This window comes from Vulpes lagopus, chromosome 19 (genome assembly GCF_018345385.1).
Source record: "Vulpes lagopus strain Blue_001 chromosome 19, ASM1834538v1, whole genome shotgun sequence".
NCBI classification, from domain to species: domain Eukaryota; kingdom Metazoa; phylum Chordata; class Mammalia; order Carnivora; family Canidae; genus Vulpes; species Vulpes lagopus.
In genome coordinates, this window is record NC_054842.1 from 4276947 (window position 1) to 4303651 (window position 26705).

The window sequence follows — 26705 nt, forward strand, 5'->3', positions numbered from 1 at the left end:
CAGAACTCTGTGGCTGGCATTCTTATCAAGACTGACAGGATTAGCCAAGTTTCACTGCACAAAACTACAACTAACATTTATGGCTCCTCTTCCCTTAGTGCCTCACAACCAACCCCAACCTCTCACCACACTCACCCATCTTTCCTCTAGGAAACAATATTCCATTCTGCATAATTCCTACTGAATGGTGACACCAGAAGCACATAGAGATCTCTCTAGTAAGCCCCTGGAGAAATTACTTTACTTTCAAGAGTTGCTACTTAAAATACTGAACAGCCCCCCCCCCCCCCCCCCATTTCTTCGAGTCACTGTCCAATCTGCTTTACCAACCACACAGTGGATCTGACAGTTCATCAGACTGGAAGAACCATACCTCAAGGGAAGAGACACACTAGCTTCCCACCCCTCCCATCCCCCCCACCATGGAGGATCTGACTCAACCCCACACTCTCCTCTCCAAGTGGGAGGAGCTTGCTCTAGATTCACAGAATGCCAACCCTTGGAAAAGAAAAAACAAAAAAGACAGGAAAAAAGAAAGGGAAGAAATGGGGGTGGGGACTTTCCTTAAAGCATCAAATTACAGCAACAAGGCATATAAAACTAGGCATTAAAATCTGTCAAGTCAGATATTCCGTGAGTTAAGTGAATCTAAACCAAATGTTTGAAATAGTTTAACCCTTAATAAAAGAGGCTAAAATGGGGTAAATCTAGTCAATCACCATGTGTCAAAAGAAAATAAAAACAATCTTATGGCAAACATGTTTGAAAAACTGGCCAAAAATCCAATGAAGCATCTCTTCCAAGATGAATATGGTTACTAGATTATATAATTAAAAAAAAAATCGGGCGCTTGGCTGGCTCAGTTGGTAGAGCACTCCACTCTTTTTTTTTTTTTTTTTTTTTTAGCACTCCACTCTTGATCTCAGGGTCATGAGTTTGAGCTTTATAGTGCTATAAAGCAGAGTCTACTTTAAAATAAAGTCTGTCAACCTATTTCCATTTCTATAATAATCTCAAAAATGTTAAACTTGTCAACTTTCAAATCTTAAGAAACTTAAAAGTTAAATGTTTTTCACTTCATGTGCTTTGTAAACATTTTGCTTTCTAGTAACAGATCTGTGCAAAAACGCTGACAAACACACCCCGAAATCCAAAACAAATAGAAGCCCAACACAAAGAAGCTGAAAAAAGGCTTTTTCAACTAAATCTAGGATCTCAAATGACCCAGTCCTAACCTAGGCAGCAAATAAAATCCATAAAGTCATAGACAGCATTTTATATACAAACGGGACCTGAAGACCACCCAACCCAATTCGCTTTCTTGACAGAAGAGAATTGTAAGGCCTATAGGGGTTAAATGATTTGTCCAATGTCAGCAGTGGCCGTATGGGGCTTACACAGAATGACAGCACACTGAAGAATTACTCGAACTCTGCCAATTGATGAACACTGTTGATGATGTGAAGTAAGTGCCACACATACAGGTTTTCTTTGGTAGGGCTGATTATAGATGGATACATTTCAGCAGGACCACACACTCAGTTATAAAAGCAACAGGAGATTCAAAAGATTATTAGCTATAATTCTGTTTTAGGTATGTCTCATGAGCTACAACAGGATAACACTAAAAGAAACTGGATTTCCTAAGTACATGAGGACTACCTATAATATTTATATTATCAACCATTTGTTTGATTCATCTTCTCTCATAAACACTGGGTCATGGGAGGGCCCTCTTAATTGAATGGGAAATCATTCACTGAGTATTACATCAGATTCTAAATGAACTAATAAAAGTTCTATTATTTATGCTTGTAGAGTAATTTGATCTGAATGCTTCTTTTTTTTTTTTTTTAAAGATTTTATTTATTCATGAGAGACACAGAAAGAGAGGCAGAGGGAGGAGAAGCAGGCTCCATGCAAGAAGCCCGATGTGGGACTCGATCCAGAGAATCCAGGATCACGCCCTGAGCCAAAGGTAGATGCTCTACCACTGAGCCATCCAGACGTCCCTGAATACTTCTTTTAATCCATTTTTGAGCTTCTTATATATATACAAAAAAGACAAATAGAAATTTCATTTTTACTGTGTGCTATTTTTAATTTTTTTAAAAAATTATTTATTTATTTATTCACGAGAGACACAGAAAGAGAGAGGCAGAGACACAGGCAGAGGGAGAAGCAGGCTCCATTCAGGGAGCCCGACGTGAGACTTGATCCCGGGACTCCAGGATCATGACCTGAGCTGAAGGCAGATGCGCCCAACCACTGAGCCACCCAGACATCCCTATGATTTTTAATTTCTAATAGATATTTCCCATGTAGGCCCCCAAATTATTTCCTACCCTTTTCAAGTTCTGTTACACTTACTTCCGAGTTCTAGAGCAGCCTCCATTTTAGTTTTAGAGATTAAAAGTTCATTTAATATCACAATCTCAGAATGAGTAACAAAGATGTCCTAGAATATGCAATATTTAAGACTCAGTATACACCCAAGCTAGCTATTAAACCACTATGCAACAAGGAAATGTTAATATGTGATGAATCCTATGAACTTATTTCTTTCCTGTTAATAAAGCACTAGTATGGGGGCACCTGGGTGGCTCAGAAGGTTAAGTGTCTGCCTTTCAGCATCACAACCTGAGCTAAAGGTTGTGATGCTGGGGTCCTGGGATCAAGTCCCACATCAGGCTCTCTTTTCCGAGCAGAGCCTGCTTCTCTCTCTCTGAACCTGCCCCTGATTCTCGTGAATAAATAAATAAAATCTTTTAAAAACAACAAGGTACTAGTACACAAAAGAATTAAGTTGAGCCCTTACTTCATATCATATATAAAAATTAATGGAAAAACAGGTAAAAGACCTAAATGTAACAGGTAAAAACTATAAAACTCTTAGAAGAAAACATAAGGGGGATCCCTGGGTGGCTCAGCGGTTTGGCGCCTGCCTTCGGCCCAGGGCGTGATCCTGGAGTCCCGGGATCTAGTCCCACATCAGGCTTCCTGCAGGGAGCCTGCTTCTCCTCTGTGTCTCTGCCTCTCTCTGTGTCTCTCATGAATAAATAAATAAAATCTTTAAAAAAAAAAAAAAAAAGAAAACCTAAGGGCCAACCCTTATGACCTTGGATTTGGCAATGGATTCTTAGATAGGACACAAAAAGTATGACCAAGGGGCAACTGGGTGGCTCAGTTGGTTAAGTGTCTGCCTTCAGCTCAGGTCATGATCTCAGGGTCCTGGGATTGAGCCCCATGTCAGGCTCCCTGCTTGGCCAGGACTCCTTCTCCCTTTGTCTCTGCTTGTGTTCTCTCTCTCTCAAATAAATAAATATAATCTTAAAAAAAAAAAAAAGAAAAAAGTATAATCAATAAAAGAAAGAAAGAAAAACAAACAAACAAGAAGTGCCTGGGTGGCTGAGTCAGTTGGGTGTCAGGCTTAGTTTTAGCTTGAGCCATCATCTCAGGGTCCTGGGATCAAACCCGTGTTGGGCTTCATGCTCAGTGGGGAATCTGCTTGGACTTCCCTCCTTCTTCCTTCACCCCATCCTCCCACCACTCACGTTCTAAAATAAATAAATCTTAAAAAAAAAAAAAAAGATAAGTTGAACTTTATCAAACTAAAAAATTTTCACTTCAATTTTATTTTTTTTTACCTCAATTAAAATGAAAAACTTCTGTGACTCAAAGTTTACCTTCAAAAAAGTAAGAAGATAACTGATAGAATGGGAAAAATAATTGTAAATTATGATAAGGGTCTTGTGTCTAGAATGTATAAAGAACTCTTACAACACAATAAAAGGGCAATAACCCAATTACAAAATAGAAAGAAGATCTGAATAAACATTTCTCCAAGGAAGATATACAAATGCCCAATAAGAACATGAAAAGAAGCTCAAAAGCATTAGTCTGTAGGATGCCTGGGTGACTCAGCAGTTGTGTATCTGCCTTTTGCTCAGGGCATGATCCTGGGATCCGGGACCAAGTCCCCCATTCAGCTCCCTGTGAGGAGCCTGATTCTCTCTCTGCCTACATCTCTGCCTCTCTTTGTGTCTCTCATGAATAAATAAATCTTAAAAAATAAATTTCTTAAAAAAGACAAATAATCCAAGTGTCTATAATGAATGAAAGGATAAATAAAATGTGGTGTGTCCATATGATGAAATATTATTCAAAAAAACAAGTATGATACTTGCTACAACTTGGATAAACCTTGAAAACATTCACTATCCTACGTGAAAGAGGCCAGTCATAAAAGCCTCCAACATTGATTCCATCCATATGAAAGTCCAGAATAGAAAAATCTATAGAGCTAGAATAATTAGGGCTGGGGAGTATACTGGGGGCAAAGGGATGATAGCTAAGGGTTGCATGGTTTCTTTTTGAGGTGATGAAAGTGTTCTAAAATTGACGGTGGTGATGGTTGCACAACTATGCACTAAAACCTACTGGGTTGTAAATTTTAAATGGGTAAATTGCATGGTTTGTGAATTATATCTCAGTGTTTTAAAAACATAAGTTATCAGTAGAAAGTAAAAAAATGTTTTGTTAAATAAGATCTTAAAAATATACCCTTATAACTAATCATTGTATAAGAAAAACATTATCTCTCAAATGCATGTGGCAACATCAATATTTAAATCAAAGCAGATGGCCAAGATATCAGTCCTGCATAAGTGTCTCTATTCTTTTTTTTGTTTTGTTTTAAAGATTGTATTTATTTAAGAGAGAGGGAGAGAGCGAGCAAGCGAGCGAGCGCACACGCCCATGAGCAGAAGGAGCAGACTCCCCGCTGAGCAACAAGCCTGAAGACAGCCTGAATACCTTAGGATCATGATCTGAGCTGAAGGCAGACGCTTTACTTACTGAGGCACCCAGGTGCCTGAAGGGTCTACATTCTAATAAGATTCATTTGGAAATCAGGGCTTTTTTTTTTTTTAATTAGGGCTTTTAAGATAAAAATTTCTCGAAGAGATGGCTAAAATTATGGCATGTAAGAAAACTGGCATAGTAACAATATTAGACATTTGTAAAAACCATGTATCAACAAATACAAACAATTCAAACAGGGTTCTAAAAACTCAGAGCACCTGGGTGACTCAGACCCTTAAGCAGTTAAGCATCTATCTGCCTCTTGGTTTGGGCTCAGATGGTGATCTCATGAATGGTTGAGATCAAGCCTGACAAAGGGTTCTGCACTCAGCAGGAGTCTGCTTGAAGACTGCCTCTCAATCAACTCATGTAAACACGTGCAGTCTAAGATAAAGTAAAAACTCAGAGAGCACTGTCCAATAGAAATGTAACTGGAGCTGTAAAGCGTACTTTACATTTTCTAGTGGACACATTAAAGAAAGTAGAAGAAACAGGTGAATTAGTTTTAACATTTATTTTTTATTTATTTATTTTTTAAAGATTTATTCAGAGAGAGAGAGAGAGAGAGAGAGAGAGAGGCAGAGACACAGGCAGAGGGAGAAGCATGCTCCAATGCGAGCAGCCTGATGTGTGACTCGATCCCAGGTCCCCAGGATCAACATCCCCCTGTAGCGCACATAACCGCTGCCCACCGACTGCCCATATTTGACATATTTAAAATAATCCAATCTAAAATATCATTTCATGGCAGCCCGGTGCTCAGCGTTTACGCCGTTCCCCTGGTGTGAGCTGCAGAAGGTTAAGTGTCTGCCTTTCAGCATCACAACCTGAGCTAAAGGTTGTGATGCTGGGGTCCTGGGATCAAGTCCCACATCAGGCTCTCTTTTCCGAGCAGAGCCTGCTTCTCTCTCTCTGAACCTGCCCCTGATTCTCGTGAATAATAAATAAAATCTTTTAAAAACAACAAGGTACTAGTACACAAAAGAATTAAGTTGAGCCCTTACTTCATATCATATATAAAAATTAATGGAAAAACAGGTAAAAGACCTAAATGTAACAGGTAAAAACTATAAAACTCTTAGAAGAAAACATAAGGGGGATCCCTGGGTGGCTCAGCGGTTTGGCGCCTGCCTTCGGCCCAGGGCGTGATCCTGGAGTCCCGGGATCTAGTCCCACATCAGGCTTCCTGCAGGGAGCCTGCTTCTCCTCTGTGTCTCTGCCTCTCTCTGTGTCTCTCATGAATAAATAAATAAAATCTTTAAAAAAAAAAAAAAAAGAAAACCTAAGGGCCAACCCTTATGACCTTGGATTTGGCAATGGATTCTTAGATAGGACACAAAAAGTATGACCAAGGGGCAACTGGGTGGCTCAGTTGGTTAAGTGTCTGCCTTCAGCTCAGGTCATGATCTCAGGGTCCTGGGATTGAGCCCCATGTCAGGCTCCCTGCTTGGCCAGGACTCCTTCTCCCTTTGTCTCTGCTTGTGTTCTCTCTCTCTCAAATAAATAAATATAATCTTAAAAAAAAAAAAAGAAAAAAGTATAATCAATAAAAGAAAGAAAGAAAAACAAACAAACAAGAAGTGCCTGGGTGGCTGAGTCAGTTGGGTGTCAGGCTTAGTTTTAGCTTGAGCCATCATCTCAGGGTCCTGGGATCAAACCCGTGTTGGGCTTCATGCTCAGTGGGGAATCTGCTTGGACTTCCCTCCTTCTTCCTTCACCCCATCCTCCCACCACTCACGTTCTAAAATAAATAAATCTTAAAAAAAAAAAAAAGATAAGTTGAACTTTATCAAACTAAAAAATTTTCACTTCAATTTTATTTTTTTTTACCTCAATTAAAATGAAAAACTTCTGTGACTCAAAGTTTACCTTCAAAAAAGTAAGAAGATAACTGATAGAATGGGAAAAATAATTGTAAATTATGATAAGGGTCTTGTGTCTAGAATGTATAAAGAACTCTTACAACACAATAAAAGGGCAATAACCCAATTACAAAATAGAAAGAAGATCTGAATAAACATTTCTCCAAGGAAGATATACAAATGCCCAATAAGAACATGAAAAGAAGCTCAAAAGCATTAGTCTGTAGGATGCCTGGGTGACTCAGCAGTTGTGTATCTGCCTTTTGCTCAGGGCATGATCCTGGGATCCGGGACCAAGTCCCCCATTCAGCTCCCTGTGAGGAGCCTGATTCTCTCTCTGCCTACATCTCTGCCTCTCTTTGTGTCTCTCATGAATAAATAAATCTTAAAAAATAAATTTCTTAAAAAAGACAAATAATCCAAGTGTCTATAATGAATGAAAGGATAAATAAAATGTGGTGTGTCCATATGATGAAATATTATTCAAAAAAACAAGTATGATACTTGCTACAACTTGGATAAACCTTGAAAACATTCACTATCCTACGTGAAAGAGGCCAGTCATAAAAGCCTCCAACATTGATTCCATCCATATGAAAGTCCAGAATAGAAAAATCTATAGAGCTAGAATAATTAGGGCTGGGGAGTATACTGGGGGCAAAGGGATGATAGCTAAGGGTTGCATGGTTTCTTTTTGAGGTGATGAAAGTGTTCTAAAATTGACGGTGGTGATGGTTGCACAACTATGCACTAAAACCTACTGGGTTGTAAATTTTAAATGGGTAAATTGCATGGTTTGTGAATTATATCTCAGTGTTTTAAAAACATAAGTTATCAGTAGAAAGTAAAAAAATGTTTTGTTAAATAAGATCTTAAAAATATACCCTTATAACTAATCATTGTATAAGAAAAACATTATCTCTCAAATGCATGTGGCAACATCAATATTTAAATCAAAGCAGATGGCCAAGATATCAGTCCTGCATAAGTGTCTCTATTCTTTTTTTTGTTTTGTTTTAAAGATTGTATTTATTTAAGAGAGAGGGAGAGAGCGAGCAAGCGAGCGAGCGCACACGCCCATGAGCAGAAGGAGCAGACTCCCCGCTGAGCAACAAGCCTGAAGACAGCCTGAATACCTTAGGATCATGATCTGAGCTGAAGGCAGACGCTTTACTTACTGAGGCACCCAGGTGCCTGAAGGGTCTACATTCTAATAAGATTCATTTGGAAATCAGGGCTTTTTTTTTTTTTAATTAGGGCTTTTAAGATAAAAATTTCTCGAAGAGATGGCTAAAATTATGGCATGTAAGAAAACTGGCATAGTAACAATATTAGACATTTGTAAAAACCATGTATCAACAAATACAAACAATTCAAACAGGGTTCTAAAAACTCAGAGCACCTGGGTGACTCAGACCCTTAAGCAGTTAAGCATCTATCTGCCTCTTGGTTTGGGCTCAGATGGTGATCTCATGAATGGTTGAGATCAAGCCTGACAAAGGGTTCTGCACTCAGCAGGAGTCTGCTTGAAGACTGCCTCTCAATCAACTCATGTAAACACGTGCAGTCTAAGATAAAGTAAAAACTCAGAGAGCACTGTCCAATAGAAATGTAACTGGAGCTGTAAAGCGTACTTTACATTTTCTAGTGGACACATTAAAGAAAGTAGAAGAAACAGGTGAATTAGTTTTAACATTTATTTTTTATTTATTTATTTTTTAAAGATTTATTCAGAGAGAGAGAGAGAGAGAGAGAGAGAGAGGCAGAGACACAGGCAGAGGGAGAAGCAGGCTCCATGCAGGCAGCCTGATGTGGGACTCGATCCCAGGTCCCCAGGATCACATCCCCGGCTGTAGGCGGCACTAAACCGCTGCGCCACCGGGGCTGCCCAGTTTTGACATATTTAAAATAATCTATCTAAAATATCATTTCAGGGCAGCCCGGGTGGCTCAGCGGTTTAGCGCCGCCTTCGGCCCAGGGTGTGATCCTGGAGACCTGGGATCGAGTCCCGCGTCGGGCTCCCTGCATGGAGCCTGCTTCTCTCTCCCTCTGCCTGTGTCTCTGCCTCTCTTTCTGTGTCTCTCATGAATAAATGAATAAAATCTTTAAAAAAAAATCATTTCAACGTATAATGAATATAAACATTACTGATACATTTTACATTGTTTTTGGTAGTTTTGAAATCCCTTATTGTACCATACACTTAAACAGCGCACCTTTTTTTAAAAAATATTTTATTCATTTATTCATGAGAGAGAGAGAGAGAGAGAGAGAGAGAGAGGCAGAGACACAGGCAGGAGAAGTAGGCTCCGTGCAGGGAGCCCCAAGTGGGACTCGATCCCAGATCTCCAGGATCACACCCTGGGCTGAATGCGGCACTAAACCACTGAACCACCCGGGCTGCCCAATAGTGTAACTTTTATGTGCTTAGTGGCTCTGGTACTGGACACTGCAATCTTAGGGTTTAAGGAATCCATGTTATTTTTTTTTAATTTCTTCATTTTTTTAAAAGATTTTATTTATTTATAGACACACACAGAGAGAGAGAGAGAGAGAGAGAGAGAGAGAGAGGCAGAGACACAGGCAGAGGGAGAAGCAGGCTCCGTGCAGGGAACCCGATGTGGGACTCGATCCTGGGTCTCCAGGATCGCGCCCTGGGCTAAAGGCAGGCGCCAAACTGCTGAGCCACCCAGGGATCCCAGGAATACATGTTAAATACAAATAGGTTTTTTGCTGTTGTTAAGAAATTAAGTTTTTGGGACGCCCGGGTGGTTCACTGGTTGAGTGTCTACTTTGGCTCAGGGCGTGACCCCAGGATGGAGTCCTATATTGGGCTCCCCACAGGAAGTCTGCTTCTCCCTCTGCCTTTGTCTCTGCCTCTCTCTGTGTTTCTCATGAATAAATAAAATCTTAAAAAAACAAATCAGGTTTTCCTGTCCTGCCACCTTGTAAGTAATATGTAAGGGAAACTGACCATGTATCAGTCATTAGTGGTTAAATTATATTTCCCAAAAGAATATATTTAAAATTATATTAATTTTTGTAAAATTTAAAAATACTTCAAATTTTTTAGTAATCTCTACACCCAACATGGGACTCAAACTCACCACCTGAGATCCAAAGTCACATGCTCTACCGACTGAGCCACCCAGGTACCCCAAAATCTTAAAATTTTAATGAGATATAATTTATATATACTAAAATGCATCACTTTAAGTGTACAGTTTGATGAGTTTGAATATATACATGTAACCACTAGCCCAATTAAGATACAGAACATTTCTATCACTGAAGAAAGACTCTCCCAGTCAATTCCTCCCAACCACTGCTCTGATTTTTTTTTTAATTTTCATTTTTTATTTATGGTAGTCAGAGAGAGAGAGAGAGAGAGAGAGAGAGAGAGAGAGGCAGAGACACAGGCAGAGGGAGAAGCAGGCTCCTTGCACCAGGAGCCCGACGTGGCACTGGATCCCGGGTCTCCAGGATCATGCCCTGGGCCAAAGGCAGGTGCTAAACTGCTGTGCCACCCAGGGATCCCTGATTTCTATCAACATAGATTAGTTTTGTATAGTTTAGCCTGTCCTATAAATGGCATAAATGGAATGATATAGTAGGTACCTTATGCTGCATAAAAGAAACACAAAATGTTTGTGTGCAACAATTTGTTGCTTTTTATGGCCAATAAGTACTCCAATGTATACAGTAGATTATTAGTTATCCATTCTCCTACTAATGGTTACTGGGGCTATTTCTAATTTTTCTATCATGAGTAAAGCTGCTGTGATTTATTGTGTGGACAAGTTTTCATTTATCTTGGTAAGCACCAAGGCTAGCCCAGGTGGCTCAGTGGTTTAGCGCCACCTTCACCCCAGGGTGTGATCCTGGAGACCTGGGATCGAGTCCCACGTCGGGCTCCCTGCATGGAGTCTGCTTCTCCCTCTGCCTGTGTGTCTGCCTCTCTCTCTGTGTCTCTCATGAATAAATAAATAAAATCTTAAAAAAAAAAAAAATTTTCATTTATCTTGGTAAGTACCCAGAAATAGAATCACCTTTTATTTTGAAATTTTTAAGTCATAGCACTTATTTAAGGCTGTAGAATGTGTATGTGTGTGTATCTGTTTGCTTTCCTAATTGAATGAAACCAATGGCTTTGCAGAGCTCTGAGTGATTCAGCAACTGAACAATATTCTAATAGTGTTCATCTGAGCCTCACAATTAAACTTAGTTGATTTCTGAGATATTTCCTGATTTGGGGCAAATTTGTTTTAATTTTGAGAATATTCTTCTGTAAAACGATTTGAATTCTAATACAGAATCTCACAATTGCTTTAGGTGTCATCTGTCTTCAAAAATATACTTGAAACTTGGTTAGAATGAATATTTTTTGGAACCCATCTTCATTTATATACAAATGAAAAAAAAATCTAAGTATTCAAGAGGCTGTGAATCCATACTATAAGAAGTGGCCATTAGAACACACATGATAATTTACTGCATATTAGTTATGCTGGAAATAGAAAATGAGGTTTTACATTGATGTCTTGGATATTATAGGGCACAAAGGGTCAAATATAATAGTCCATAAAAGCTAAACTATACACTAGTCACAGACATTTCCAATCACATAAAAGAATTCAGGTCAGAAATGGATGGAATCTCTAAGAATTCCATGATCTTAACAGAAAACCAATCTACTCCGTCTTCTTCCTTCTACAGAAGACAGCTGGCTCCTGCCACAGAACTGCCCTTTAACACACCCAACTGCATTATGAGCTCTTATAGCTCTGAAAATTAGGACACAAATCTTTTACTACTCCTTTCCTGCACCATTTGTCTCCACATTACCATTACTACTGTCTTGCATAGCAGTTCTTTTTATAAATCTACCCTAAGGCTCCTTCCATCTTGTTCCATTTCCTTTCTCCCATCTGCTCCATAAGAAAAAAGGTTAATATATACCAGCAAACCCATCTTTACTTCACTTTATGATCATGGAATTCCCTAAGGAGACCCTCTGTCCCTGTCCACAAAAATAGGGAAGTAATTTTATTTTCTCTGAAAATCATCAATCCTCCTACTAGGGCATGTGGAAAGCAAAGAGTTGTGCCATGAAAGGTACAAAACTTAAAGAGGATGTATGCCACTCTGCACATACCCTTCTCTTTAATGCCATTTTCAGAAGGCAAAATTAATTTTCACAACTCTGCAGCTGTTCAACCATTACAGAATAATATACTTGTTAAATTGCATAAAGCCATCCTAAGATTAGTACTCAAATAAATTTGTAAAAATTAAACCAAATTTAAAATTGTTTAAAATACTTTATTCATTAAGGATTCTCCTTAAAAACTATGTACAATGATGTTCACTACAGCATTAATTTGTAACATCAACGACCGAAAACATAAACAGCTAAATATAAAAGAATGATAAATTATGGCATATCTATATAATACAATTCTATGCACCTATCAGAAAGGATGAAAAGAGCTTTGAACCAATACAGAGCAATCTCTAAAGATACATTGTCAAATGGGAAATCTCTTTTAAAGATTTATTTCAGAGCGAGTGAGCAAGCAAGAGATTCCGTGTGTGTGCCAGTATGCACACGCCCATACAAATGAGACGGGGGCCAGAGGGAGAGGGAGATGGACAGAAGCAGATTCCACACTGAGCGCAGAGCCCAAAACAGGGCTCAATTCCACGACCCTGAAATCATGATGTGACCTGAAATCCAAAGTTGGACACTTAGCTGACTGAGCCACATAGGCACCTCTTCACTGGCAATGTGTTACACTATTTTTATTTCCTTGCTATCTTATGACTCATATGATAATTCAATAAATTTTAATGAACTACAGATTACTGAATAAAACATTTAATTACCTTTGTCAGGCTTTAATAAAACAAAACTCTACTTTCAAAATCTTAAATGACCAATTCCTCATCTAACTAAACTTGAGATTTACGATTTTCTTCCATATAATCAGAGCATTAGTTCCTTCCCCTGATAATTTTTTTTTTTTTTTAAATTTATGATAGTCACAGAGAGAGAGAGAGAGAGAGGCAGAGACATAGGGAGAGGGAGAAGCAGGTTCCATGCACCGGGAACCCGACGTGGGATTCGATCCCGGGTCTCCAGGATAGCGCCCTGGGCCAAAAGCAGGCGCCAAACCGCTGCGCCACCCAGGGATCAGTTTCTTCTCCTGATAAAACCCAGGACAGAGAAAGCATTAATGCAAGTGAAAATTTATGGTACACTCTGACAGAATTAAATAAATTAAAAAAAAAAAAAGTTGTTGTTTAGGTGAACATGGTGCATAAAGCCCTTTGCCCATGGACAACAATGCCCTGTCATGAACACACTGATCTGACAGCATCAGAAAAAGGCACATCTTTATTTAAATGGAAAGAAAGAGAGAGAGAGGGGGAAGAGAGAGAAGGGCGTGACCAACTGGCCAATCTTCCTCCAAAAATACTAGACATGCAAGGAGGGGCATCACTAACAAGAATGAAATACCTTACTTTTTAAAGAGTTTGAAAAAACAGATATCCAAAAGAAAATAATCAGTTATTCCACCATGTAGGGATAATCATGAAGGTTTTGACAGATCCCTCTAAATTTTTTTATGCAAATAAACATATACATGCTATTTTATAAAAATGTAATTTTAAATTGTTTAGACAAAATCTCAACATTTTATAGTTTCATACTTTATTTTTTAAAAAATATTTTATTTGTTTGAGAGAGAGCACAAGCAAGAGGAGAGACAAAAAGAGAAAGAAGCAGGCAAGCTACTGAGCAAAGGCCCTATAATCCCAGGATTCTGGGATCATGATCTGAGTGCAGGTCATGGCAGATGCCTAACTGATTGAGCCGCTCAGGCACCCCTTTGTTTCTTTATTTGAAAATTAAATGAACAGATCTCTATCTTTTTTGCTTATATATAATACATTCTATTTTTTAAAAGATTTTATTTATTTATTCATGAGAGAAAGAGAGAGAGAGAGAGGCAGAGACACAGGCAGAGGGAGAAGCAGGCTCCATGCAGGGAGCCTGATGTGGGACTCGATCCTGGGTCTCTAGGATCACACCCTGGTCCAAAGGTGGCAACTAAACCGCGGAGCCACCCGGGTTGCCCTATATGATAGATTCTAAATGAAACAAAAATTTAGATTGGTGCTTGTGACAATGTTAGAAGAACACATGGGAGAATTATTTTCTAATCTTTGGAGGCAAGAAGGCCTTTCTACACATTAAATGAAATGGACAAAATGTAAAAAAGAGTGATAAATTTGATACTTAAAAAATGAAACTGTTTTACAACTAAATATCAAACAATCTCAGAAATGATAAAGGCCAATTTCTGTAATATATAAGAACTCTAATAAAAACAAAAAAGATGAAAAACCCAGTAAGAAAATGGTAAATTCTATGAAAAGGAGGTTCACAGAAAAACAGGTGCAAGTCATCAGTAAACCTTGTTATCAGATTGAGCACTCTGAGCAGATGGAAAGAAACAAAAAGGTCATATTTTCATTTCTCAGGGTACTAAAATATCACAAGAAAAAAAGAGACATCCCATATTTCACCACCTAATAACTAAGCTACTAAATAATATCATTTTTAAAAGATCTTATTTATTTATGAGAGAGAGAGAACGAGAGAGAGAGAGAGAGAGAGAGAGAGAGAGAGAACATGAGTGGGGAGGAGGGGCAAAGGGAGAGGGAGAAGCAGGCTCCCCACAAGCAGGGAGCCCAATGTGGGGCTTGATCCCAGGACTCTAAGATCATGACCTGAGCTGAAGGCAGACGCTTAACAGACTGAGCCACCCAGGCATCCCTATATCATTTTCTCCTAAGTATTTCCCATTTGCTTTTTTTTTTTTTTAAGACTTATTTATTGGAAGAGAGTGTAAGCAAGCGAGCAGGCCTATGAGCTCAGAGAGGGGAGGAGGAAGAGGAGAGGGAAGCAGACTCCCCACTGAGTGCTAAGCAAAGCTCAGGGTTTGATCCCATAGTCCTAAAATCGTACCTGAGCTGAAATCAAGAGTCAGATACTCAACTGACTGAGATATCCAGGCACCCCTCACCATCTGCTTTTGAAGGCAGTGTTTTTTCCTTTACCTCTAATTCCCTTGTACCTTTCACAAGGCTAAGGCTAGCACTGTTTGTTGGAAAAAATATGGTAATAAATGAAATATTTTCCAAAAATAATCTATTAATTTACAATGCTACCAGCAATGAATAACTAAATAAATATTTAAATGTACTTCTGTCACTCTTCTGCAGTAGGCAAGAATTTAAGAAATCATGGCTCTTAAAATAATGGTTCTTTGTTTCCATTTTAATTTAAGTTCTATTATTGAAATCACTCTTAAAAATAATGCTATACCATTCAGCCTAGTTTCAAAAATAATATGAAGAAATTATGGTCAAAACATATCAAAAGTATTTAAAGATAAATTTATAGAAAGTCAGCTAACTCCAAGGCAAGAGTAAAAATGAAGAAAATCATACTCATCATAGTCTAACTGCTGAAAAACAGAGACAATCTATAGATAGACAGAAAAATACAATGACTATGAACTTCTAATCAGAAATAACAGAGGTTAGGGATGCCTGGGTGGCTCAGCGGTTGAGTGTCTGTCTTTGGCTCAGGGTGTGATCCCGGGGTTCTGGTATCAAGTCCTACATCCAACTTCCTGCATGGAGCCTGCTTCTCCCTCAATGTCTCTGCCTCTCTCTCGGTCTCTCATGAATAAAGAAAAACTCTTAAAAAAAAATAACAGAGGTTGAAGATAATGCACTGACCTTTAAAAAGAGCTGACTGAAAGGAAAAATACACTCTACCAACCGAGAGAGTTCTGTTCTCAGCGAAAATATCCTCCAAGAATAAAGATGAAATAAAGACAATTCTTGGGCAGCCCTGGTGGCCCAGCGATTTAGTGCCACCTTCAGCCCAGGGCGTGATCCTGGAGACCCGGAATCGAGTCCCACATCAGGCTCCCTGCATGTAGCCTGCTTCTCCCTCTGCCTGTGACTCTGCCTCTCTGTGTGTGTGTGTGTCTTTCATGAATAAATAAATAACATCTTAAAAAAAGAAAGAAGACAATTTTAGATTTAAATAGTTTAAAAAAAAAACCCTAGGAAAATGAAGACCTGTATTATAAGAAATGTTGAAGGAAGATACTCAGAATGAAGGGAAATGGTATCTTATGGAAACTAGAATTCAGCTGAAAGTGCTAAGTATGTGGCTAAATATAAAAGGCTACTTTTTTCTTTCAGGATTTTTAAGTAATCTCTACATCCAGCATGGGGCTCAAATTCACAACCCTGAGATCAAGAGTTGCATGCTTGGGATGCCTGAATGGCTCAGTCAGTTAAGCACCTGCCTTCAGCTCAGGTCATGATCTTGGGGTCCTGGGATATAGCCCTGCATTGGGCTTCCTGCCCAGTGCAGAGTCTCCTTCTACCTTTCCCTCTGCCCCTCCCCCTGCTCATGCTTGCTCTCTCTCAAATAAACAAAATCTTGAAAAAAAAAAAAAAAAAAAAAGAGTTGCATGTTCCACCAACTGAGCCCACCAGGCACCTCTAAAAGACTGCTTTAAATTAATTTATCAAAAATAAATAAATAAATTAATTAATTAATTAATCTTTCTTTTCTTTTTTTTTTTTCTTTCGCTCTCTTTTAAAGATTTTATTTATTTATTCACGAGAGACACAGAGAGAGGCAGAGACAAGGCAGAAGGAGAGCAGGCTTCATGCAAGGTGCCCAATGAGGGACTCAATCCCCAGACCCAGCATCATGCCCTGAGCCAAAGGCAGATGCTCAACTGCTTGAGCCACCCAGGCATTCCTGATTTAAATTTCTTTTACATATGACTGTTCAAACCAATAAAGGGCTTATAGTGTACACAGACAAAAGTATATTTTACCCAAATTGACACAGATGAAATAGAAAATGTGAGGGGCATCCTGATGGCTCTCAGTTGTTAAGTATCCAGTTCACTGACTTCAGCCCAGGTCATGATCACAGAATCCTTGGATTGGAGTCCCACATTGGATTTCACAGTCAGCAGGGAGTCAGTTTGAGATTCTCTCTCCCCTTCCCTTTGCCTCCTTCCCTCTGCTAGCATTCCCATCTCCCCCCAATAAATAAATATTTTTTAAAAAAGAAAGAAATCTGAATAGTTCTCATCTATCGAGGAATTTCAATTCAGTATCAAAAATTTCCCACAAAAAATTTTTAGGCCAGACTGCTTCCCTGGTGAATTCTATTAAACATTTGAGGAAGTAATACCTATCTCACACAAACTCTTTCAGAAAATAGAAGAGGAAGAAGCACTTCTGAACTCATTTATATGGTCAAGTATAACCCTGAAACCAAAGCCTGACAAGAACATTACAAGGAAAGAAAAATATGGATCAACTTTTCTCATGAACCTAGAAGCAAATTTTTAGTTTTTATTTATTTTTTTTTAGAAGCAAATTTTTAGGTAAACTCTACCTCCAACATGGGACTCACACTCACGACCCCAAGAGATCAAGAGTCCTATGCTCTACAGATTGAGCCAGCCAGAAGCAAATATTCTTAACAAAATATTAATAAATCAAACCCAACAATTTGTAAAAAAGATAATACATTCTAGTTAGTTAGATAATACATAGATAATAAACTAGTTAGTGGGGTTTATCTAAGATTGAAAGGTTGGTTTAACATTTGACCTTCCATAAATACAATTCATAATATTAACAAAATAAAGAAGATTAAAAATAACATATGCAATATATGCTATATTAATTTTGTTTAGATACTCACTTTAAGTTTTCTAATTCCTGTTTTCTCAATGGAGAAGAAGGCGGAGCTGGAATGAATTTGTCTCCATCATGGCTTTTACTGCTAAAATAAAGATAGCTTCTGAATTATGAAGAGCAAATAAACAATTAAATATAAAATTTTGAAAAAAAAAAAAAATTTTGTTTCCCTATTCCCACTCCCATGCAATTTTTTTAATGCCAAATGTATACATGAGCAAAAAACAATCAATGAAAAATGCTTAGTAACTTGGCATCACCAATGTGTTAAAGCTATACTGTATTTCAGTTTCTTTCCTTCAATACACAATACTGATTTAAAAAAATTTTTTTTTTAAATTTTATTTATTTATGATAGGCACACAGTGAGAGAGAGAGAAGCAGAGACATAGGCAGAGGGAGAAGCAGGCTCCATGCACCGGGAGCCCGACGTGGGATTCGATCCCGGGTCTCTAGGATCGCGCCCCGGGCCAAAGGCAGGCGCCAAACCGCTGCGCCACCCAGGGATCCCGCTTTTAAAAATTTCTAATTGTAAACAATATCTCTACAAAGGAAACCACCCCTATATTTTCACACATTTCTCAGTCTTCTGATTGTTTATCACCTATAATAAAACTTAACCCCTGGAGGATAAAACTAAACCCCCCACAATTTTGTTTCAAATTTTCCTTAATAAATATATTTCTTGGGATCCCTGGGTGGCGCAGTGGTTTGACGCCTGCCTTTGGCCCAGGGCGCGATCCTGGAGACCCGGGATCGAATCCCACGTCGGGCTCCCGGTGCATGGAGCCTGCTTCTCTGCCTCTCTCTCTCTCTCTCTCTCTCTGACTATCATAATAAAAATAAAAAATAAATGGTTCATCCCTCATTAAAAAAAAATATATATATATATATATATATATATATATATTTCTTAAAAAAAAAATATATATATATATATTTCTACCATAACTTAAAAAAATGCTAGGATGAAAGACTTAAATTTAAAGGTGCCATGTGTAAAAAGAACTTTATATATAATGGAGCTTTATTATTATTAGAAGCTCTCATAATTTCTAGAGACTGGGATAATACTGAAATTATACTACAAAACTAGAAATTTAAAGAAATATTCTGGAGGTTAATGGTTTACAGTATGTTAAGAGAAAAGGCAGAGATTAAGAAGAAATGGTAAGTTTTAGGATTTAAGTATTCATTTTCTTTATGATTTTTAAAATAATTTTTAAAAAAGATTTTATTTATTCATGAGAGACACACAGAGAGAGAGAGGCAGACACATAGGCAGAAGGAGAAGCAGGCTCCATGCAGGGAGTCGGATGTGGGACTCATCCCAGAACCCCAGGATCATGCCCTGAGCCAAAGGCAGACACTCAACCACTGAGCCACCCAGCCGTCCCTAAGTATCATTTTAATGCAAGTAAAAACAAAGTGCGTCACTGAGTGCAACAAGATTTCTTTACACCTATTCCTCTTGTCAATGAGAAGCTGTTTCTTTCCACTTCTCTTCCAGTGTTCTCTCCTCACTTAGTCTTCGTGTTCTCTCTTCCAGAAATACTCAACATTCATATTTTCCTTTCTTATTATTCAAAACAGGGGATTTAGGGAATTCTGACTGGAGATTTTAGGAATTCATCTAAAGGACAAAGAGGCTTACAATGAAGTCCTTCATTCCCGAGGGGCTGCACCAAAGGGGGCCAAAGGGATTAGAATACCTGCAAGTTTCACTGCTTTCACTGCTCTCCGTGTTCCCACCTAACTGATTACTATTTTTAGATCCATTTTCCTGCTTTGGATCTTGCTGTTCTTCGGGTAACAGCAACAAGGCGTTTCTGAGACAAATGGCTGCAAACTCCATACTGGCTACAGGAATGGCTGAAGATTGTCCATCACTTAAAAGAACAAAACCAAATTAGCTAAATAATTTAAAAATAAATAAGACTTTTCAATTATCAGGAATAAAACTGATATAATTATAAATGAAAATTTGCCGATTGGTAGAAATTTGAAAATAAGCAATTATGAGAATCCTAAAGAACCTAAATCCTAAATATTACATATAAAATGTAAAATGTATGAATAATAGATTGCAAGTATACACATCATACAAGTTGTATCTCTAGGAATGGGACTAAGGACAGCAACCAACTTGAAGGTTATCTGCAATGTCGATGTTAATGTAACTGAAGAGTAATAGACAAGGAAAATTGTACTGAGGGCTGGGGCAAGTGTAGAAAGAAAGAACCGGAAAGAAAGGAAGTAGATTTTCACATCTGAGCCTTATTTTGGTTGATCCTTGCTTTCGAAAATGCTTAATTTTTAAGTTTTGTCTTATAATTTTTTTTTTGAGATTTTATGTAACTTTCTATTGGTCTGACACACCACACTAAACTTTATTAGGAAAAAAAGTGAAAAGTAGTAATATATATATTTTTAAAGATTTTATTTATTTATTTATTTATTCATTCATTCATTCATTCATTCATTTATTCATTCATTCATCCATGAGAGAGAGAGAGAGAGAGAGAGAGAGAGAGAGAGAGAAAGGCAGAGATACAGGAGGCAAAAGCAGGTTCCCCATAAGGAGCCTGATGTGGGACTCGATCCCGGATCCCAGGATCACACCCTGAGCCAACTGCTGAGCCACCCAGGCGTCCCGGAAAGTAGTAATAATTTTGAAGTTGTAGGAAATGATTCTTTACCTTAAGTCTTGAGAAAAAAGTCTGCATTATAAATTAAGACCAAAATATTGTGTGCCAGATACTATTTTAAAACTTTGGGGAAACTTTTATTATAACAATTTTATTTTTTGGAAAAGAAAAAAAATTCAGCAATTTTTTTACAAAGCCTACTACTTTAGAAATAATAGCAACTCTAAATTAGAATCTTTATACAAGATAAAGATGTTCATACTTAAAAGTTATTCATTTTTAAAAAAAATATTTTATTTATTTATTCATGAGAGACATAGAGAGAGACAGAGAGGCAGCGACAGAGGCAGAGGGAGAAGCAGGCTCCGTGCAGGGAGCCCGACATGGGACTCCATCCCAGGTCTCCAGGATCACACCCTGGGCTGAAGGCAGCGCTAAACCCCTGAGCCACCAGGGCTGCCCCTTAAAAGTTATTCAACTGAAAGTTTACATGTGACAGCTTTTTAATGCTTTGGTTACTTTTACGGATTAGTACCGTTCTCTCCAAATACTACAAATTAGCTTTAGGGACTATAAGAAAATACATAAATGAGGGACACCTGGGTGGCTCAGGGGTTGAGGGTCAGCCTTAGGCTTAGGGCATGATCCCAGGATCCAGGATGGAGTCCCACATTGGGTTCCCTGCAGGGAGCCTACTTCTCCCTCTGCCTATGTCTCTGCCTCTCATGAATAAACAAATCTTAAAAAAAAAAAAAGAAAAGAAAAGAAAATACCTAAATGAAAAGCATCAGTGATAAATTGCATAAAAAGGAAACATCAAGATGCCCTCTTCTGGACATTTTGAATAATGGTACTGAATAGAGCAGGGTCTCTTAGGGCATCGACAGTTTCAGCATAGATGTAATAAACTGAAATCCTACGTCAGGTAATATTCACTGCGAACGTATATATGGGCATCTATTTTTTTTTTATGGGCATCTATTTTTAGAAGCAGCAATAAAAGCCAGTTACAAAGTGGTTTCTCCTATAAAATGGTAAGTCTTAAGTATGTTCTTAAATTTCTTTCCTTTTTTCTTTAAATTTTTATTTATTTATGATAGTCAACACACACACACACAGAGAGGCAGAGACATAGGCAGAGGGAGAAGCAGGCTCCATGCACCGGGAGCCCGACGTGGGATTCGATCCCGGGTCGCCAGGATTGCGCCTTGGGCCAAAGGCAGGCACTAAACCGCTGTGCCACCCAGGGATCCCTTAAGTATGTTCTTATACAAAAATAACATTATGTGAGACAATATGAAGTATCTATATTTTCTCTTTGCAAAATACTTACTTATATACAGTATTCTGTATGGACTGTGATGCCAAAACTATTTTACGATGATAGCCTTGACCAACAATAGACTGTACAATTCCTTTCTTACTTGGAAGGCCTTTAGTTTCTTGTTCAGCAGTCTACAAAATACAAATGATTTCCAATTAATTTAATGCAATTACAAGACAGGATGTGAAAAATGATCTAATATTTCTCCAGTTAAACCAAGGAAGTTTCTAAGATCCATCAATGTGGAGTTTTGGTGATAAAGGAAAATAGGTTCTGTATTGAAGAGGAGTAGTTAATTAGTACATAGACCTAGACGTCTGTGATGCATGCTATACTGTATTATGAAGTTCGAGGTTATTTATTTATTTTTTTTAAAGATTTTATTTCTTTATTCATGAGACATAGAGAGAGGGCAGAGATACAGGCAGAGGGAGCAGAAGTAGACTCCATGCAGGAGCTTGATGTGGGATTCAATCCTGGAACTCCGGGATCACATCCTGAAGTGAAGGCAGAGGCTCAACCGCTGAGCCACCCAGGTGTCACGTTTAAGGTTATGCTAAGGAAAAAAGGCAAATCAAGATTGACTCAAGCGTTTATTTAGAATGATTTATTTAGAATATTATACATGGGGCAGCCCCGGTGGCGCAGCAGTTTAGTGCCGCCTGCAGCCCAGGGTGTGATCCTGGAGACCCTGGATCGAGTCCCATGTCAGGCCCTCTGCATGGAGCCTGCTTCTCCCTCTGCCTGTGTTTCTGCCTCTCTCTCTCTGTGTGTCTTTATGAATAAATAAATAAAATCTTAAAAAAAAAAATAAAATCTTAGAAAAAAAAAATTCTACATGCCAGGGACCATGCTGCATATTAAGGGCACTTTGACATCAGAGTAAGGAAACATAAGAGAGCCACAAAAACTCAGCGAAAAAGGGAAGCAACTCTGCCTTCTGAAACACATACCTTGTTCTTCTCCTTCTTTTTTTTATTTATTTGAGAGTGAGCTAGTGAGCAAACATGAGGTAGGTAAGGGCAGAGAGAGAAGTAGACTCCCTGCTGAGCAGGGAGGCCAACATGGGGCCGTGATCTCAGGACCCTGAGATCCCGATCCAAACCAAAGGTAGACACGGTACTGAGCCACCCAGGCGCCCCAATCTTGTCCTTCTTATTGAAAACATTAAATGGTCAACAACTTATAAATTCAGACAAGCTATATGTTAAAATTAACATGGGCACAATTCTCGCCTTCTAGGAAATTAAAATCCTTAAAGCCCTGAAAACATTAAACTGAAAATATACATTTTATGGAATGTAAAGTTCCTTACATATATATAGTATTTTGGGATATTTCACTAAGATGCATCATCTTACTATGGGAACTTGACAGTGTCCAAACTGCCTTTATCTTTCCTTTCAAAGTCCTGGAATTGTCTGCAAGTGGATTCCCAACTATCATTTTATAGTCAGACAGATTCTCATAATGCAGGAATAAACTGGAGCCAATTCATACGAACTTGCAGAGCTAAACTCTGCCCTGCAAAAAAGTCCTTCTCTAAGCACAATGTTTCTGTACTGTTACTTATTGCTCCTACTTTAAGTTTATTATGGTTATACTTCTATTTATGACTTCTAATAAAACAAGGGTTCACTTGCATATTCATTTGAAACAGAATATATTACATAATGCTTAAAAAATACAACATGCTTAAAAAAATACAAAACTGCTCTGTTTGGAAGAATTTTAAAAATATTTTATTTATTTGAGAGAGAGGGAGAAGGAAAGAAAATCTGAAGCAGACTCCACACTGAGCACAAAGCACAACTCGGGCCTTGATCCTACCACTGTGAGATCACGACCTGAGGAGAAACCAAGAGCTGGACACTTAATCCACTGAGCCACCCAGGTGCCCCTGTGATTGGAAATTTTGTGCTGAGGAGGCAGCCAAGCAATATTAATGAAAAATTACAGAAAATGGATATTCTGATCCATTACTGGGAGGGACTTCCATTCTGACTTCTTTTCCTAGTGGTGGTAATAAATTTATAAGGATTCATCCATATATTCTTTCCTGATCCTTAAGGTAACACAAGCTGATCAGATGGCTAGATTTAAAGATGCGACAGATGAAAACAAAGATGGGATGGAACTATAAATCCACAATAATAAAGTATACTTTCAATAATACACCAATAGGCAAAAAGTGTGTCAGATTAATCATGATGTAGAATTGCAATTAAAGGGATCCCTGGGTGGCGCAGCGGTTTGGCGCCTGCCTTTGGCCCAGGGCGCGATCCTGGAGACCCGGGATCGAATCCCACATCGGGCTCCCGGTGCATGGAGCCTGCTTCTCCCTCTGCCTGTGTCTCTGCCTCTGTCTCTCTCTCTCTGTGACTATCATAAATTAAAAAAAAAAAAAAAAAAAGAATTGCAATTAAAATATTACTTTACAGTGCCATAACAAATAGCACTCAACATATCTGAATTTCAGTAGCCTTCCCTTAAATTGCTTAAATATGCTCCCTACAATTGTCTATATTTAATGATTAGCAGATCTTCTCTCATATATTAACCTAGCCAAGTAAGCATAAGCCCTACTTTTGCCAAAAGCAGTCTGAAGCAATGTGCCAGATAAACAGGACATAAATCATCTCCTTAGCATCACAAACTTAAAACTTAAGTTGGTTCTTTTTATTCAAAAATGTTATTTCTGAAGGTGCAAACTGCTTTGTTCAGTATTCCTTCTTTATTGACGATATACATTCTATGGAATTTTATTTGGAGTTTATAATATAATCTACAATATAATATCTACAATTGGGATTTTGCTTTCTGGTTTTATTCAAGAGTGTTTTGGGGGTTGTTTTTTACTGTCTTTTAGGACACTTCAGATCCTTTTTAGAAGGAGAAGCATAGACAAAAGCTAATTATTTTTGACAAATTCCTTATTTGTAGCACAAATTGAATATTCTGAGATTCACCAAATTATGGCAATCAAGTCATCTTTACCATTTTTTTTTTAAAGATTTTATTCATGAGAGACACAGAGAGAGAGAGAGAGAGAGAGAGAGAGAGAGAGAGGCAGAGACACAGGCAGAGGGAGAAGCAGGCTCCATGCAGGGAGCCTGATGTAGGACTCGATCCTGGGTCTCCAGGATAATGCCCTGGACTGAAGGTGGCGGTAAACCGCTGAACCACCTGGGTTGCCCTACCATTAAAAAAAAAAAAAGATTATATTTATTTACTTGAGAGAGAGGGAGACTGCATGTGAGCAGGAGGACGGAGAAGCCCAAGCAGACTCCCAGCTGAGTGCAGAGCCCTTAGGCTGGGCTTGATCCCATGACCCTGATATGATATAGGTAGAACCCAAGAGTTGGATATTCAACCAACTGAGACATCCAGGGCACCCCTACCATTTTTTAAAAATTAGAAATTTAGAATTCTGAAGAATAAAATGGGGCGGGGGGGGGGTCATAATAAAATCCACAGAATGAAGACAATCCTAAAAGTACTATTTCTAAAAATAAGTATTTTAAAAAGAAATATTAAAAACCTTACTGTATTTCTCTACTCTTTGGAAGATATAATAATCCCCTGGTTTCCAGTAACTATTCAAATGAGATGCCTCCAACACTTAAATTCATGAATGGATTAAAGAGAATAAGCGATTTCTAGAGTTATTTTTTTTTTAAAGGATTTTATTTATTTATTCATGAAGGACACAGAGGAGAGAGACAGAGGCAGAGACATAGGCAGAGGAAAAAGCAGGCTCCATGCAGGGAGCCTGATGTGGGACTTGATCCCGGGTCTCCAGGATCATGCCCTGGGCTGAAGGCAGGTGTTAAAGAACTGAGCCACCCAGGGATTCCCCTAGAGTTTTTTTTGTTTTTTTTTTTTTTTTAAATTTTATTTATGATAGTCACAGAGAGAGAGAGAGAGGCAGAGACACAGGCGGAGGGAGAAGCAGGCTCCATGCACCGGGAGCCTGATGTGGGATTCGATCCCGGGTCTCCAGGATTGCGCCCTGGGCCAAAGGCAGGCGCCAAACTGCTGCGCCACCCAGGGATCCCCTATTTTTTAAAAAAGTATAAATACTCCCTAGAACTGTCAGGTAATTTAAGAATTATCCAATAAGAAAGTTGTCTTTTACTTTTTAAAAAAGATTTTATTTATTATTCATGAGAGAGTCAGAGAGAGAGGCAGAGACATAGGCAGAAGAAACAGGCTTCCTGGGGAGTCCGTCCGATGCAGAACTCGATCCAAGGACCTTGGGAACATGACCTGAGCGGAAGGCAGATGGTCAACCACTGAGCCACACAGGCACCCCAAGAAAGTTGTCTTTTAAAAGGCAAATTACAACTAAATAAATCATTAAAGCCCTTCAAAGATACCACTTATCTCTTTCCCTAGTGGTATACCCAAATCATAAACTACTTTTAAGTATCGTCTGAAAACTACCAGGCAAACATACTTCTCAATGGTAGTTTTTGCAGCTGTTTCTCAGGAAGTGCTGTTCAGCAGTAGGAGTACATAAACATCTATATCATCTATGGCAGGCAAATCTTAGGTGCCATACCTCCCAATCTCTACATGGCCAAAGGTGCAGCAAGGGTGGGGGGTGGGCAGGAAACGGGGTAATACAGGCATCTGGTAATTCCGATACAACCTGTCTCCTACCCTTCACTGACCACTCCCCACTTGAGATTCCCAAGGTTTCCACCAACCATCACATGCAGATATCATATGCAAGGACACCCAGGTAAACTGGCCTATTTCTCACAGTCACTGTGGACAAAGATGTGAGAGAGACAGCCTGATAATCCTGAACCATTCACTGAATCAAAAGTAAAGTGCCTAGGCACTGAAGGAAATGCAGTGTCATACAGTTCTTTCCACATTCATGGTGTTGGTATCAGTCCTTCTCTATCTGCGGCATGTACCACTCACACCAGCAGATAGATGATATGGCCCCTGCCCCAGGAGCCAATAGCAGCTAGCAGACCTCTATTCCAGCAGGCACAACCCTCTAATTGGCTTCACCTCTTTAATCTGCCTGCTGATACAGGCTGCTATACTTTAAGAACCAGAACGTTAACAAATGACTTTAAGAAACTAAACCTTTGTCCAATCTTTAAAGAACAGTTTATAAATTCCCTGAATTAAAAAGGGAATGAAGTCTTGTATGTTTCCAAATATTTTTTG

At 38.7% G+C, this 26705-nt stretch overlaps 1 protein-coding gene across 6 annotated transcripts in view; it reads right to left on the reverse strand.

Annotated features, from left to right (window-relative positions):
- The window catches only part of CNOT10 (CCR4-NOT transcription complex subunit 10), a 76268-nt gene that overhangs the window by 14644 nt on the left and 34919 nt on the right, over nucleotides 1-26705 (reverse strand). For 4 of the 6 annotated variants that reach the window (XM_041734458.1, XM_041734455.1, XM_041734460.1 and 1 more), the window contains exons 11-13: nucleotides 21525-21646; nucleotides 19256-19432; nucleotides 17548-17628 (exon numbers count right to left, since the gene is read on the reverse strand). In XM_041734458.1, coding sequence (XP_041590392.1) covers nucleotides 17548-17628; nucleotides 19256-19432; nucleotides 21525-21646 — 380 coding nt within the window. The remainder of the gene's footprint in view (nucleotides 1-17547; nucleotides 17629-19255; nucleotides 19433-21524; nucleotides 21647-26705) is intronic. The other 2 variants (XM_041734456.1, XM_041734459.1) reach the window with 2 other exon arrangements.